The sequence below is a fragment of the Lissotriton helveticus genome, chromosome 11 (assembly GCF_964261635.1).
Source record: "Lissotriton helveticus chromosome 11, aLisHel1.1, whole genome shotgun sequence".
NCBI lineage: Eukaryota > Metazoa > Chordata > Amphibia > Caudata > Salamandridae > Lissotriton > Lissotriton helveticus.
Genome location: NC_136072.1, coordinates 1026543199 through 1026559070, shown reverse-complemented (window position 1 = coordinate 1026559070; position 15872 = coordinate 1026543199). Strand labels below are relative to the sequence as shown.

The 15872-nt window shown below is 50.2% G+C and overlaps 1 protein-coding gene across 4 annotated transcripts in view; it reads right to left on the bottom strand.

Moving 5' to 3' along the window:
• HECTD4 (HECT domain E3 ubiquitin protein ligase 4) overlaps positions 1-15872 on the bottom strand; it is a 2216728-nt gene that overhangs the window by 1138424 nt on the left and 1062432 nt on the right. For all 4 annotated transcript variants that reach the window (XM_078667422.1, XM_078667425.1, XM_078667423.1 and 1 more), the window contains exon 44: positions 9849-9964. In XM_078667422.1, the coding sequence (XP_078523548.1) occupies positions 9849-9964 (116 nt within the window). The remainder of the gene's footprint in view (positions 1-9848; positions 9965-15872) is intronic.

The window sequence follows — 15872 nt, the reverse complement described above, 5'->3', positions numbered from 1 at the left end:
TGCTGAGTTTGGTTCTGCGCAGGCTTTTGACTGAAGGAACGGGCGGGGTCGCCTCTGCCAATGCCACGAAAGGAATGAAAAGTAGATGTGGCCGGGTGTGTGGTGGAAAGGCCCAAGGACTTGGCCATAGCCCGAAAGTCCTTAAAACGCTCCAGTGCAGTGTCGGCCTTATCACCAAACAGGCGAGTGCCGTCAAAGGGCATGTCCATGAGCGAGCCCTGGACGTTCAGGGAGACCCCAGTGGATTGCAACCAGGCGTGACGACGAAGCGCCACAGTTGTGGAAATTGCCCTACCAAGGGAGTCCGCGGTGTCCAAGCCACAACGACTAGCGAACCTAGCCGCGTCCTTACCCTCAGCCACAGCCTTAGACAGCACAGTCTGGACCTCCTCCCGGCACTGAGGCAACACCTCAGCAACGGTATCCCAAACCGTGTGAGAAAACTGGCCCAAAAGGCATGCGGTGTTCACCGACCGCAGCCCTAAGCTGGCCGACAAGAACAACCGCTTACCAAACTGTTCCAACTTCTTAGAGTCCTTATCCGGCAGAGCCGTGGGAAAAGCACTCTGGGACGTCGAGGCTTGAATGACTAAGGGCCAGATGCATCAAAGGGTTTTGCCCATTCTGTGTCTATGGGAAAATGTGTTGATGCATATGGCCCTAAACTCTCAGGTGTGGGATAAGTAGTCAGAAAGGCAGGGTCACCCGGCGCCGGGCGATGACGCCTGGTGACGTTTTTATCCACAGGAGTCCCTCTGGCCGGCTCGTCACAGGCCTCGGCAGCGGGGATCGGGGAGGGAAAAAACGGCACCGGCCGGGGCCGAGCCGGCACCGTGTCCCAATTCGGATCCCAGGTAGGGGCAAACCCTTCCGGGAACCGGGGAAGAGGTGGAACCAGCGGTATCTACTGTGGCAGCGGCGGCGGCGGAACCGGGAGCATGGGACCTCCTGGCGCAGTGGCCAGAGTCAGTGGCGCAGGGTCCTGCGGCGCCGGAGCCACAGGCTGCGCCGGGGCTGGAGCCGCCGGAAGAGTCGATGGTCCAGCAGGATCCTGACACGGGACCGCTTAGCCCGAAGGCGCACCGGCGGGAGCCCGAGGCCTAAACAGGTGGTCCATGGCAGCATGGAATTCTTGCCTTTGTGCGGGAGTCGCCGATGGATCCTGGTAAGGCGGGTAGGCCGCGGGACTCTCAGGCTCTAAAGGAGCCGCAGGGGTGGAGACCCTTTACCCCTCGTCCGCATCCGAGGACCGACGGGGGGGACGTCAGAGAGCGAAAACGCTTCTTCAACTTCTTTTTGTGTCGTCTCTTACCCGAATCCGAGGGTGAAGACTTGGATCCCGAGGAGCAGTGATTACGGCTCCACGAGCGGTCACAGGAACGACCCCTGGACCTCGAACGGCGCGTGTACGAGTTCCAAACTTCAAGCAACTTCCGCCGCCGCCGCCACATGCTCTAACCGGATCTGTGCTTACTGGCGCCGAAAAAGAAAGAACTGACGTCAGTGCGCATGGGCGGCGCCTAAGTAGTCTCATTGACATCATCTGGGTGCATACAACGGCAGCGACGGACGCAGAGCCACACAACGCCACCTACGGACGCGCAGGGGTACTGCTACCAAAACTTTCCGAATCCAGTCTGACGCCTGGGGATATTCTAAGGTAAGAAATCTATCACCAACGTGTCTCTTTCAGATCCAAGGTTAGCATGTTTAACTTCTTCCGGAGGGAGAGGTTGAGGGCCCTGAGGTCTAAGATAGGGCATTGGCCTTTATCCTTCTTGGGCACCTTAAAGTAGCGGGACTCGCAAAAACGACCTACTTCTGGCGTAGAAACCCTCTTGATAGCTCCCTTGGCCAAGAGAGCGGAGACTTCCTGGCGGAGAAGTGCCAAATGATCCTCTGACATGCAATCGAAAGAGTGTGGCTTGGATGGAGGGGAGGGCTGGGTTGAACAAAAGTACCCTCTGGCGTCGGACGCGGTTGGGGAAGTCTGTCACCCTAACGGCGTGCTGCCACCGCAGCCATCACTTTTGTCAATATCCAAGGGGTACTGGTGAAACCAAAATGAAACACACTAAACTGAAAATGCTCCTGTCCCACCACACACTGCAGGTATCGGTGATGGCCAAGCAAGACAGGTATATAGAGATAGGCATCCTGCAGGTCCAGCTCCACCATTTAGTATCCAGGGTTGAGGACAGATAAAGACCTGGGCCAGGGTGAGCATCTTGAAATTCTCCTTCCATTGAGAGGGTGCTGATCTAATGTAGGATGAAGGGAACTATCTTCTTGGGCACGAGACAGTAGTGGGAAGAACGACGTCCTACTTCTGGCGCTGGCACCCTCACAATAGCCCCTTTGGCCAAAAGGGCTTGCACTTCCTGCAGCAAAATAGAGAGGTGGTCCTCCATCAGTTGCTGGAAAGGGGGTGGAATGTGAACGATCTGCAGGTCCCACCAGTCTGATGTTATAGCTTGCCGACCCGGAAAGAAATGTTGAATCCTGCCTCCCACCGAGTGGGTGTACTCCCTTTAAGGTATGTTTAAGAGGTTTAGAAGATTGTGGTGTGGGGGTCAGTAGACTGGGTGCCTCACTGACCTTGTCCGCAAGAGTGATGAGCATCACACCCTCAACCGTGAAACTGCTAGGTCCCCTGCTGAGGCTGGAAGTACAGGACCGCTCTGCCAAATATGAGAAAGGAGCGGTAAGGAAGGGGGGGGGGGGGTGGTGTTGGCAGTAGTCAGAAAGATGTTGTGATTTGTCAAGGGCATCTTCCTGTTTGTCTGTTGACTGGGGAGTAGAGCAAGACTTTTCCAAGGCTCCCAACAAAGTATCTGCCAATTCCTCATTGACTGGCAAAAGGGGCTCAGGAGATGTTAGCCCTGGCTAAAAGACTTACGTCAGCACATTCGGGAGCTGGAGGTCAAGGACTTTGGCCGCCCTATGCATTACCATAGGGCTGAGCAAACTCATCACCCGCATCATAATCATTGTCTGAGTCTATTCCGTAAAGTGAGTGGAGGTTGTGTGGTCTTCCTTGTTGAAGGGGCAGAACAGGTGGAGGAAGCAGTGACTCAACAGTCATCTGGTGAGGCTTCGTTCAGGTTGGCACCGACTTTGAGTTGGAGAGAACTATGGGTATCTTCTCATTTGGCGTTTAAGGATTTGGCACCAACGTCAAAGTCCTTCGAACTAGCGTGGCCCATGCACCAGAAACCTGGTCTGGACCGGAGGTGCAGTGACAGGCTCGGAGGGTCCAACTGGTGCCGAGGGTAAACCCACCAGCAGATGGAAGGCATATCTACTCCTTTGGGCATGAAGGCGCATCAGGGGGAGTTGGCAAGGAGGGGAAGAGGGCCTAGGAATTTCAGTTCATGCCGAATGCAGTTTTGGGATCGGGTCTGAAATCAAACGACTCCGAGAGCAGGATCCGGTTTGATGGTGCTGCCTCCTCGCCTGCTCAGATAAATAAGAGTGATGCTTCGATTTCTTGTGCTTCTTTTTCGACTTACTGCACAGTTTGGTGAGTGACGAAAATAGGCCTCTGAAGCAGCTTCAGCAAATCCTGGCGTGGGAAGGGGACTGAACTTTGGACTTGGAGCACTATTATTGAAAAGGCTTCTTGTGCTTGGTGATGTAAAGTTTTGCATTGAGGTCCAAGAAGGCCTTCAGATTTATCAATGTGCAGTGACTGCAGGCCTTGGAGTCGAGAATTGACCACAGGCACACTTGATAGGGATCGGTCACAAACATTTGTTTGAGATAGTCTCTACAGGGCTTCTTTTTTGACTTAGGGGATAGTTTGGTTTGTGACGAACACCGGCACGTGGAGCAGCTAGAGCTATTCCTGTAGTGGGAAGGGGACTGAACCTTGGATTTGGACCGGTCTTGTTGAGGAGTCTTCATGTACTTGGCGATGTAAATTTCACCATGCGGTCCAGGAAGGCCTTCAGGTTCATTAATGTGCAGTGACTGCAGGCCTTGGAGTCACGAATTGACTACAGGCACACTTGATGGGGATCTGTCACAGACATTTGTTTGAGATAGTCTCTACGGGGCTTAAAACCTTTTGTTTTTGGGTGCGGCTTCCTTTGCAAACGGAGAAGCAAGTGTTTCTAAAATACAAGAGAGCTTTGGGTCCACGTCTGGAGGTGTGGAAAGAAAGAAACTGCAGGAGTGAGACATTTATAGGCTCTAATTTAGTTTTAGTCATGCACTGCGTGGTTTAAATCCAAGTTTAATCCGTTGTCCTGTGCTCCTGGGAATCACTCCCTACTCAGGGGTGTTTACTAAAATGAAAACTGGTTGCAGTACCGATGTGCTTGGTCTGTCTCCCCGGGCACTCGGGTATGTGCTGTGTTTCCAGCTAAATTTCCACAAATAAAGATGCTTTGCTACATTGTTTGGTAGTTGCTTATAGTAATTTATTTATATAATCGCGATTTTATATTCACATCCTTTTTCAAATTGATTGGTTTCAATGTTCTGTTGCTTTCAAAAAACATCCAAATCAATGATTCTTATGTTGACCCATATTGACCCAATGCATTTCGGCGAAGATTCGCCTTCATCAGGGGTTTAAATCTGTAAAGATAACAGTGGAGGTTTTTAGTGCCAAACCACACAACGTCTGCCTCCCCCTTCTAAAAGCTATGAAGTGCGTTAAATAAATGCTGTGAATTAAACTTAAAGTCGTTCTTAAAGCTAGCTAATGAATATATACATATTGACTGATGAACATGTTAATGTTATCCATCTCACGTTTAAACCAGGGTGCTCATGTCCTGTTTTATTGATATAACATTAAGAAGCGTTACTTATCTATTATATTATTGCACTTGATAACTGCTTTAACGTAATGCCACTCGCACCGATTTAATGTGCGCCATTGCTTCTTTGAAGTCTACTGGGTTTAAAAATGTTTGGAAAACGCTTACCAGAGTCGCGCTTATCTCTCTCCCTTCTGCCGCGTCTGTTTGATTTGCGCGCTGTGTTCTTCCGTAAATATACGTGATTACGTGCTTACGCGTGTGTCTCTGTTAAAGAGATAGTACCTTGTGCTATTCTGCAAGACTAATAAAGTTCTACTATGTAAAAAGTGACTACATTAATAGCTATATCTTGTGTGTGTCTTTACACAATGTGTGCTACCACTTTGATATTAAATGACGTGTATACGAATATATCTCTATGAGAGAGATGGCTGTTTGTATTATGTTATATCCCTGATAATTGGTAGGTTTATTTATTTAAAGGAATGAACTACGCTCATAGCTCAAGGGTGTGATATAAAACTTTACGTGCTATGGCTATGATTGTCTGTCCCTAGTTTGTCGTGTAATTCGGCAGTTTGATTATACAAAAGTGAAATTTAATCCTGTCGATTTTGGCCTATATGTGGCCACATGATCAGTACTCTATTTATATACATACGGATATATGGTATGACAATATTTGCAAATATGAACATTTTTTACAAGTAACATGTAAATTCAATTCTTTCATTCAGTCCTTTCGGTTTCATGGTGCCCAGATGGTATATCCAGTAGTTCTCTCATTTTAATAAGAAATTTTTTGTTGTCTGTGCCATCTTTTCTTTCCACGATCTCGAATATGCATGCTCTCAGTTGATTAATTTGATGCTGTGACTCCAAGAAATGCGTGGTGATGGTGGATTTCAACATTTTAGTTCTTATGTTACTCTTGTAGGCTCATTTATACATTTATAGGCTCCTCATGTCATTTCCAGAGTGGAATGGCATCAGTGCGGAGCAGCATGCTGCCACCTACTGGCACACAAAAGTACTACCTAAAAGTTTCCAGATTCAGTCGGATGCCTGGGAAATATTTAAAAGGTGAAGAATCTACATTTAGAAGTCGCAATCAGAAGAACAATTCCCCAGAAAGAGCATTACCAAAGGTAAGTAACTTGTTCTTCTGATGGATACTTCTAACTGCAGATACCTTATTTCTAGAACAGATACCACAGCAGTGGATGGTGGGAGGAGTGTATTCAGATTAGAAAATCTAGCAGTATTGAGTGAACAGAATGGCCTCCTGTCAGACCTGAATGTCAAAGTAGTAATGTTCGTGAACATGTGCACCAATGCCCACTTGCATTCTGGGAGATGTACAGAACTGGTACCCGAATTACCAATGAGATTGTAGCAAACTTGGCCTTGGTGGATGGGCTCCTATGCCTTCTGGTGGTTCCTTCGAAAGCCACTGCATATCAAATTTTAATGTAGAGGACTATCCACCTGGACAGATTCCTCTCATTGTACCCCACAAAGAACTGATCATCCACACAATGGTCTCATAGTCAATGTAGAAACTCAATATACTTTTAGGATCAAGCCAATGAAGTCTCCTCTTCCTAGGGCTGTGGAAGAGCAACAAATGTCAGCAGGGTAAGCAACTGATCGACATTGTAGGGTGATACCCCCTTTGGCAGGAAAGCAGTCTCAGCCCCAATTTGGCCAGGAAAAAATTGGTGCAAGGAGGTTGCACAATGGAGAGTAGAAGCAAAGGCGATAAGAAAGACTGCCTTGATCGTCAGAAGCCATATTAAGCAACTGTGCGTAGGCTCGAGCGGTGGGTACACAAGAATATCCAGAATATATTTGGATCCTAATGAGATATGACAAATGGCTTTGTGTTAGGTGCTTTGAAAAATGAATCACAACCAGTGATTTAAAGAGGGGGTCAATCAGGCAAACATAAGAAGGCCAAAAAGGCCAACAAGTAACCCTGAATTGTACCCACTGCAAGGACATGCAGGGCCACTGACAAAACAAACAGTATATATGAGGGTTTTACCTACAGTCTTGATGATGGACCCCACACACAAGCCACAAACTTCTCCTAGTGCAGATGAATTTTGTGTATGGGCGACTGGCTGCATGAATTATATCTACTACGTGTCCCGAAGCCAAGCATGGCGATGGATGGCGACTGAGGAAGCCATGGCCCGGCCCAACACCCCCGAGATGTCCAGAGCGGAGCGGAGAATAAACTCCGCTAGCTTCCGGCCATACAAAGCATGATGCTGCAAGTCCACCTGAACAGTCTCCTGGAAAGCCGCGGATCCCAGGGACTCAGCCGAGTCCCACAAACAAGAAGAGGCCCTCGCCAATACACACAAGGTGTTAAGGGCCCGCAGGGCAGCGCTGGTAGAGGGGAACATGTTGCGCCCCCAAGAGTCCATCCAGCGGGCCTCCCGGGACGGCAGAATCAACAGTGGCGGCAGGGAGGGAAAGGCAGTCTGCAAAAGTGGACTGGCAGCAGAGGGGTGGAGGGAGAGGCACACCGGGATACGCGGTGCCAGAAGGTGTCGGTGCAGAAGGTGCTGAGGCACCGGATCCCCAGAAGCGGGACGCCTCCAAGCCCCCGTCAGGGTAGAAAGGTGCGAACTCTCAAAGGGGAGCAAGATCTCCCTTCCACTAGAGCCCTGGTGAAGAACCTCCAAGAGCTGGTCGGCCAGGAAATGAGCAATCGGGTCCCCCATGTGCAGAATGCCCACAGCCATGGACACTGCGTGAGCGAAGGCCGTACCCGCCTCCGTAGGGCCCCGCGGAGAAGAAAGCAGTTCCTGTGTGGGAGACGGCTGCAGACTAAGGAGGCCGTCCCCGAAGCCAAGCGGGACAGACAAAGGCCAGATCTGAAAGCCAGAAGGTACTGAAGAAGGGGGGACCTGCCGCTCCTCCAACGAGCACCTCGGTCTCAGAAAAGGCTGGGAGCCACCCTTCTACGACGACAGTGAAAAATACCCACAGGGCGGCCAGTCTCCGGGGAAGAGGACACCAATATGCATCCAGCCTCCGGAGAAGAGGGACGTCCGAAGACGAATCCGCAGCACGACCTCTGTGTGGAGCCGTAGAGTCCGCACCCTGAGGCAGGACGCCAGCACCTCCCGGCGCCGAAGGAGAGACTGGATAGGGCTCCTCCAAATCACACCGCGCGGGTGACCGGAGTGGGGCCGGACCGATGGGGCCAAGGGGCGCGCCGGAACAGCGCTGACTCGACCTCCGCCGAGGCAGACGCCTGTGTAGAGGAACGAGATGGACCAGGGGAGTGACACGAAGCCCTCTGCCAGCCTCAGCCCAGAATGTTGCGGAGTCGGTCCGACGACCCATACGGTGGCGCTAGGAACGAATCAACCTCTGACTCGCCCTCCGACGAGGCAGCAGCCCGCGGGGAGGGGCGAGAAATGGCCCTGAGGGGGACGAGCAGTCCCCACCCCACCTCGACCCAGAGCGGGACGATGATAGTTCACCGACCCCTGTGGCGCTGCCCATAGCAGGCACCGGCGCCGAGGCGTCGTCAGCTCAGCCTTGGACGAGGCCTTTGACTGTCCAGAGGGCCGAGAAGGGCTCGGGGATGCGACCGGAGCCCCGGCGACCTCCAGTGACACCACAGGGACTCACGCTGGAGTTTGTGGCGAGGCAGAGGCGCCGTGGCCTGAAGGAGGGACGGCAGAGGGGCCGCAACCCAACAGCACCACATCCTCCAAGCCTGGATCCGAACCAGTTGGCGCCGATGCCCCAGGAGGGGAAGGAGGAGGAGACGCCAGCAAGGCCTGCAAAGCTGCCGCGTATGTCTCCATCTGGACTCTCGATGCCCATGCACCGGGGAATGGTGGGTTGGAGGATGACACGCGGGCCGCATCACCCGCGGAGAGTCCACGCCCCCGGAAGGCCGAACACCAGCCCGTGGGGACAAACTGCGACACTTACCCACCGGGGAGCGACGCTCTCGCGACATCGAGAAGGATGAGGACGGCGACCACAGCTGTATCTGAAGCCGTCTGCCGAGGCTGATCGAGGGGAGGAGGTCAACCTGGAGAGACGCGCAAATAGAAGTTTCATTCGGCGCTCCCGCCACGACTTCGGCTTCAGCTGCTGGCACGCCTCACAATCAGTGGTGCCGTAATACTCCCCCAAACACCACATACATATGACATAAGACGCACACACGACGTGCAAGTTTTGAAGCCCGAAGGCATTCGCACACTGTTCCACCAAGACAGAAGACAATTGGTGAAGAAAAAAGGGCCCCAAACAGGCCCGCAGCAAAACCGGATCTGCGTTGCACGCAGGAAACAAACAGACCTAGGCGCGCTGGGGTGGGGCTTATGTGACCTCGCTGATGACGCCTGGGCGGAGTCGCGTGATGTCGCCCCGGAACCGGCGAGCAGGGATGCTGTGCAAAAAGTTTCCGGATTCAGTCTCACGCCTGGGGATAATTCTATGTGAAGGAATCTGCGGCTAGTAGTCTCTATCAGATACACGTTATGTCAAATTAGTCTTGTAGAGCACACAACTGCCCTGCTGGTCTTTTTAGTACTCCAATGCTTGCTGTGCCACAGAAAAGAAGCTGCACAGATGATGAGGCTCAACAGTTTAAAAATATCTTGGGTTACCCTTCTAGAGGGGGTGTGCCTAGTAAGTTAGGCTGAACTATCTCTATCAGGCAGGCAAAGACTATTTTGCACATGGTTGGTCTATGTTGGTAGTAGCACAATGAGTAAAATAATGATGGACGAGATTGTAGTACATAACAATGGTTCGGAAAATTTTAAGCCTACCTTGACGACTTTTTCTGTTTGCTTCTACATCATACAACAAGGCAGCTCAACAATTAAGAGAGCCTGTCAAATTCAAGTGATAAGTATGCTTTACTGATTGCACACATTTTCAGGATTTCAGTACATTTCTTTAGTAAATTGCATTATTATAAAAAGCGTATTTGATTTAGCAAAGGGATAATATATATGCACTTGTTCACATTTGCTGCTAATTGAAATGTTTTATATCAATAAATATAAATAGATGTGAGTTATTACGTACCAGGGCTGCACTCCTGGGCTACCAAATTCAACACCTCGACTGCTGCAGGGCACTGTTGTATGAATTCTTCACAAAAAAGGCTGTCTTCTAAAAGCTGAGCCATGACAAGACATGCCCTTCAATTTAAAAATATGAACATCTTAAAACTGCTTAAGTTACTCAATGCATTATTGGATAGAATACTATTAAAGTAATTGAAAGCTAGTTCACACAGGTATGAACGTTTATCATGTGTGCCAACACAGACATGTATATGTATGAATAGTGTTCTATTATAACTTTTTTTTTTTTAAACACAGCCCTCCACTAACCTATACTGGACAAGGCCTTCAGAAATACAGCCAACCAATAAATCTGATTATTACATATCAAGAGCCAGGCATTTTAAAATTAAATCAAAAGTATAGAAAGATTACATCTTAAAAATAACTCCAATAAAATATTCGTCCCTTGTATAGAACAAGCATTTGCAATGCCATAGGTCTCGCATTAGGAAATTTTGAGCTATTGGTATTGTAAATGGCAATTTTTTTTTTTCTGTGTTGGTTTTGAAAATAGCTAAATTAATAGCTTTGTCATTTACAATGCCAATAGTTTTAACTTTCGCAAATGTGACACCTATAGCATTTATAATGCAATATGTGTTCTATTTACGTGTCTTAGATGTATTGCTATTACAAACAACAATGGCTTTTTCTTTTTTTAAATAATTAATACTTGAATAAAAGTTATTGTAATTTATAATAGCAATAGCTTAAACTTTTGTAAATAACGTTTGTGAAGATTGTGTTCAGTGTATTTTATTGTGACGAAAATCCAAGAACAGAAGTGAAATTTTAACATCTTTCTGTGACATTTGTAATAAAGCTTGAAACATTGAGAGAACATATTTGAACCAGTTGTTGTTGAATGGTTGCACAGATTAATGCTGTGATGGCGCAGAGTGATGTTGTGGTGGCGACGAGTGATGTTGTGGCGTTCTGTGATGCTGTGGTAGCGCATAGTGATGTTGTGGGCCCCTGAGTGATGCTGTGGTGGTGCTGTGAGGGTGCTGAGTGATGCTGTGATGGTGCTGAGTGATGCTGTGGTGGTGCTGAGTGCTGCTGTGGTGGTGCTGAGTGCTGCTGTGGTGGTGCTGAGTGCTGCTGTGGTGGTGCTGAGTGCTGCTGTGGTGGTGCTGAGTGCTGCTGTGGTGGTGCTGAGTGCTGCTGTGGTGGTGCTGAGTGATGCTGTGGTGGTGCTGAGTTATGCTGTGGTGGTGCTGAGTTATGCTGTGGTGGTGCTGTGGTGGTGTGGTGGTGCTGAGTGGTGCTGAGTGATAATGTGGTGGTGCTGAGTGAAAATGTAGTGGTGCTTAGTGATGCTGGGGTAGCCCTGAGTGATAATGTGGTGGTGCTGAGTGACAATGTTTGTACGGAGCAACAATTATAAGGTAGTGAAAGAGGCAAGAAAAATACTAGCTATTTACAGTGAAAAGTACAGACCTAGTAGATTAATAAGCAGAGTAAGCAGGAGGTATTGCAGCACGTCTGTGAGCGACGAGCAGCGGCGTACACCAAGACATTTTAAATCACGCTTACAAGTATTTTTTAAACACACTATAGTGTAACATTTATGACATCTTTGTTATCACCGAAAATGTCCCTTACCTGAGTCACCAGCAATGAACAGTCGCTTTTGTAAAACCAACCTCATCCAACGGTAAAAAAAGGAAATATTTTGCTTTAGTAGTATGCAGGTTTAAAGAGGAACCGGAGTCGAAAATTCCGAAAAGAGTAAACACATAGGGGCCGATTAGGATCGCGGACGGACCTGTGTCCGTCCGCGACCGCGGAGGTGGAGGGAACGTCCGCAGGGGCTGCGGCGTACCCTCCAGTGCAATTAGGATGTGACCGCCACCCTGGCGGTCACATCCTCAATATTTAACATTGCGGCAGGTGCTGCTTGAAGCAGCACCCGCCGCAAGGTTAAATATGCATGCTTCGCATTTGCATGCACAAAGCGGCAGGCACCGCGGTGCATGCCGCTTCGTGCATGCAAATGCAGGGGGGTACCATAGGTACCCCCCATGTGCACCCCCCACCCCCCCTTCACCACTGGGGGCCTGCAACGGGCCCCCAAAGAAAACACTGTATGCCTTTCCATGGCGGAGAAGCGTAAGGCGACCGCGGCGGAAAAGCGGCGGACGGTCTTCCTGACCCCCCCAGCCACCCTAATCTGGCTGGGGGTCTTGGAAGGCTCCGCAGCGGTTTTTCCGCATCCTCCGGGCAGGCGGACACTTCCGCCGGCCCGAAGGATGCGGAAAAGCCGCAATTCAAATCGGCACCAAAGTCGGCAATGAAATAGAGTCACTAGCAATGAACTGGCGCTTTTGTAAATCCTACGGTTAGAACAAGACTCTGAGTTTTTTTTTTGATGGAGTGGGATGAAGCCAATCCAAAGTCAATGGATAAAATTGGAAGGAAGAGTCATCAGGACCCAGGAGAAGGATCTCAATTAGAAGCAGGGCCTAGGAATAGGACCTCTTTCTTTGGACCACTGAGCCAGGGCTAATGAAGCAGTATCCATCTTATAGCTTAGGTGTGGTCTTGTGCAATCTACTAGTTGCCTCCCGTACCAGGGCTTTGTCTCTGGAACCCTCCCTAAAAGCTTCAGAGCCCAAGGCAGATTGACCCAAGACTGGTTAAGAATATGACAAACATGAGGCTGAAGAATGGCTCAAGCGGAATTCATTGGTACTGTTGGGGTACTGAAGAGGATGATTGTTGTGAGAAATAAAATTATTTTGCTGCATATTTTGGGAAGGATCGCTAGTGTCAGAGATGCAGGACTGAGTGTAAGCATACAGCAACTGCAGTGGGTGAGGTAATTTGTGTTATTTACACCATCCAAACTGCTTTATTTCCAGTATTGCCACTGAGATCGTTCTCTAAGTTGCAATTTTTAATGACCTATTTTTGAGAGTATTGGACAATTCGATCTTCTGTATCGTTAAATGAATAATGTGGGCAACGCTGCGTGTGTACCATTTTATATTTGGTCTAGGAGATGCAAAGGTGTGCACTTGGGATGTGGTGAAATTTAAGGCTGGAGATGTTTTGCATGAGAGCATCAGCATTGATGGTATTTTCCTCTTGGCCCACAGTGAGGCGGGCCTAACAGAGTTAGGGTTGGCCTCATTGCCGCGTGCACGATGAATGTTGAAAACGAGGACATGGACAGACCATGCGAAGAGCTGCCAGTCCCAGAGGCGAAGATTGGGTATCTTGAATTCTGAGATGTCAGGGCCTTTCCACTTCACTGTTGAACGTATTGACCACTTGAGTAAATCTAAAGGTGCTGTCATATCTTTGTTTGCCTCTTGTGTGTCAGATCAGGTGATGAGTTTGGTGAGCAGGGACAGCAGAATGAGATCATCTGCTAGGCTGCCAGGGTTAGAGGTAAAAGGTTAATGCGTTTTCGTTGAAGGATTATAGACTGACTTACAGGTGACAGATTTTACCAGACGGTGTCCTGTAAACTGTGCATCATCTTTCAGCCGAACTGGGTAAGATTAAGCTTTTTTTCTATATATTTTTTAGGAGGATATTCTAGTTAAAAAGTGGTAGCGCTGAGAGTATAGAACCAGATGTGGTTAGCCAGGAGTCACTGAGGAGTAAATAGCTAAAGCTGCTATCATAGTTAAGGTTGTGAATCCTTGTGACATGTTGGCAATACCCATACAGTGAAGAGTCCACCTCTGATGAAAAGCCCAGAATTGCATGTGATAAGCGCTGTCAATGGTAGATTCAGCAAACATTGAGCAGAAGCCTTTGAGACTGTGGGTCGAACAAATGAGGCTTCTGCTGGGATTGTTGTGCCTACTCCAAGCTTTGTGACCACTTGTGGAAATAGGAGCGCAATTTCCCTCTCATGGTCAATAGGTCACAACCCTTTTGATTAGGCACTTGTCAGGTTTTCTTGTGCTATCTATTGGTAAAGAGTGAGACGTATGAGTGTACGGGGGAAGGGAGGTGCGCGTAATGTAATGTAATGTGTATACTTGTAAAGCGCACTGTTGCCAGCCGGCGTCCTGGCGCTGTATACCGCTGGGGAACCCGTCCTGGCTTTCCCTGTGGGATGGTCCCTGCTGGGAATCCCCAAGGTGGAGCCAGGCATCCCCGGCGTTGATGGGGCCGATGTGGAGATTAGGCAAGCTAATGCCCAGAGTTGCCGAGTGCGACCCCTGGTTAGAGTAGGCACCGAGGTGAGAATTATCGAGTCCGCTGACCCTGGTCCACGACCCTGCCGCGTCGGGAATCGAACCCTGGTCCCGGGCCGACTTCTGCTTCCGGGTCTGCCGCCTCTAACCAGTGAGCCACACCACTCCGCGTGGCTGCAGCGAGAATATGCCATGGGCGCATGGTAATTGAGCAGGTGTGATTTGATGGTGAGATGCTTAGTGGGTCAGGCAATGGTGATTTCTGGACTTTTTTGCATGACTGTCCATATCTGGAATTGGAAGCTAGGTCTCTTGTTTTGGTTGGTGACTTGATGTTTGTGAAGTGGAGATGCGCTCCCCTGGGTTTGCAGAGTTTAAGAGAAGGTTTAAAGTTGATGGTGACCTGCAGAAACACAGCCTCACACTCCTTGTACTACACAGGGTTCAACAAAGTACACAGGGTTCCCCATAATGCTTGGTGATAATAATAAACAAAAGCAGCAAGGTCACTGGCCCGCCCGAGAACAGTTGTAATTCAAGGCGCGTGAACTCGCGTTCCGTGGCTGCCTTACACGGCGCGCGCTCTCTGTGAGGGTGACAACGTTCAACTGGCACGCGCGGTAAAGCCGCGTGCTCGGGCTCGAGTCAGTGCCGGCGGGGCGGGCGGATGGAACGCTGCTGCTGGTGGATCCCATTGAGAGGCAGCGGCTGGAGGCGGTGCCCGAGCGAAAAGCGGCATAGCCCAGTATCCCCGCACAGTATCACAACCCGCCGCTCGCACCCTAAAGGCCAAGGGATAGCCACCGTGGCCTCTAACTGGGCTATACCAGTGCCCCACTTTCAGGGGCTACTGTTCCTAGAGGCGGGCCAGTATGAGCGTAGGGGCGACAGGCAGCCCAGCAGAGACGCCACACAGCGGGAGCCCAGTGTCCTGAGCAGAGCTCCCACCGGGGGAGGGCGGAGGCAGCCGCGCTCAGTATGTCTTCGTCCCTGGGGACCCCCTGGTTTAGGGCCCGCGCCCGGCCCTCGAGATCCCTGACCTGAGCCACCTGACCGAGGAGGAGCGCAGCATCATCATGGCAGTCATGGACCGGCAGAAGCAGGAGGAGGAGAAAGAAGAGGCCATGCTTAGGTAAGCGCCCCCAGCACCGGTGTGTGTGCGTGTGAACAGGGAAATTCTTGTAGGGAAGGTGGAAGCTATCGGAGTGCCTTTTGGGGATGCTTTGGGGGTGCCATATCGATGGTCTTATATAGCTGCTGAGCAGGCATCTAGAAGCTCTACCTCCTGTACTTCTAGTCCTTCAGGGGAGTGGAGAATAGAGGGTACAGAGTGGACCGAACCACCGCGAGACACTGAGCGAGAGAGCAGCGGCGCGCACACTCGGAGGCAGCCCCCACTGCGTGGGCGGCGCATGCACAGAAAAGAACCCAACGCTAGGAGGGGTGGAGCGCACGCACACACGCGGTGCCCAGCGCCGAGGTAGGACATGGGAAAAATCCTATTTCTTGGCTCTTTTTCAGGACCAAGTTAAACTATTGCACTGCTTCACCCTGAGGAAGACAACCAACGCTTGGGACTTGAGCAGGCAGGGCACTTTGCAAGGGCAGATGGGAGGGCATTATTAAGTTCACAGTAAAGCTCTTTGGAAGAGATGAAAAGTTGTCTTAATTCAACGGAAGGGGCGCGTGATTGAGAGAGGCGCTGTGTGAATGTGGGACAGGAGATGTGCACGGCGCCGGGCTGGACGTGCGCGTCCACAAACCCGAATCGATGCGCGTGCCCCGGTTTGTCTCCTTGAGGAGCATCTCGGCAACAATAGGTC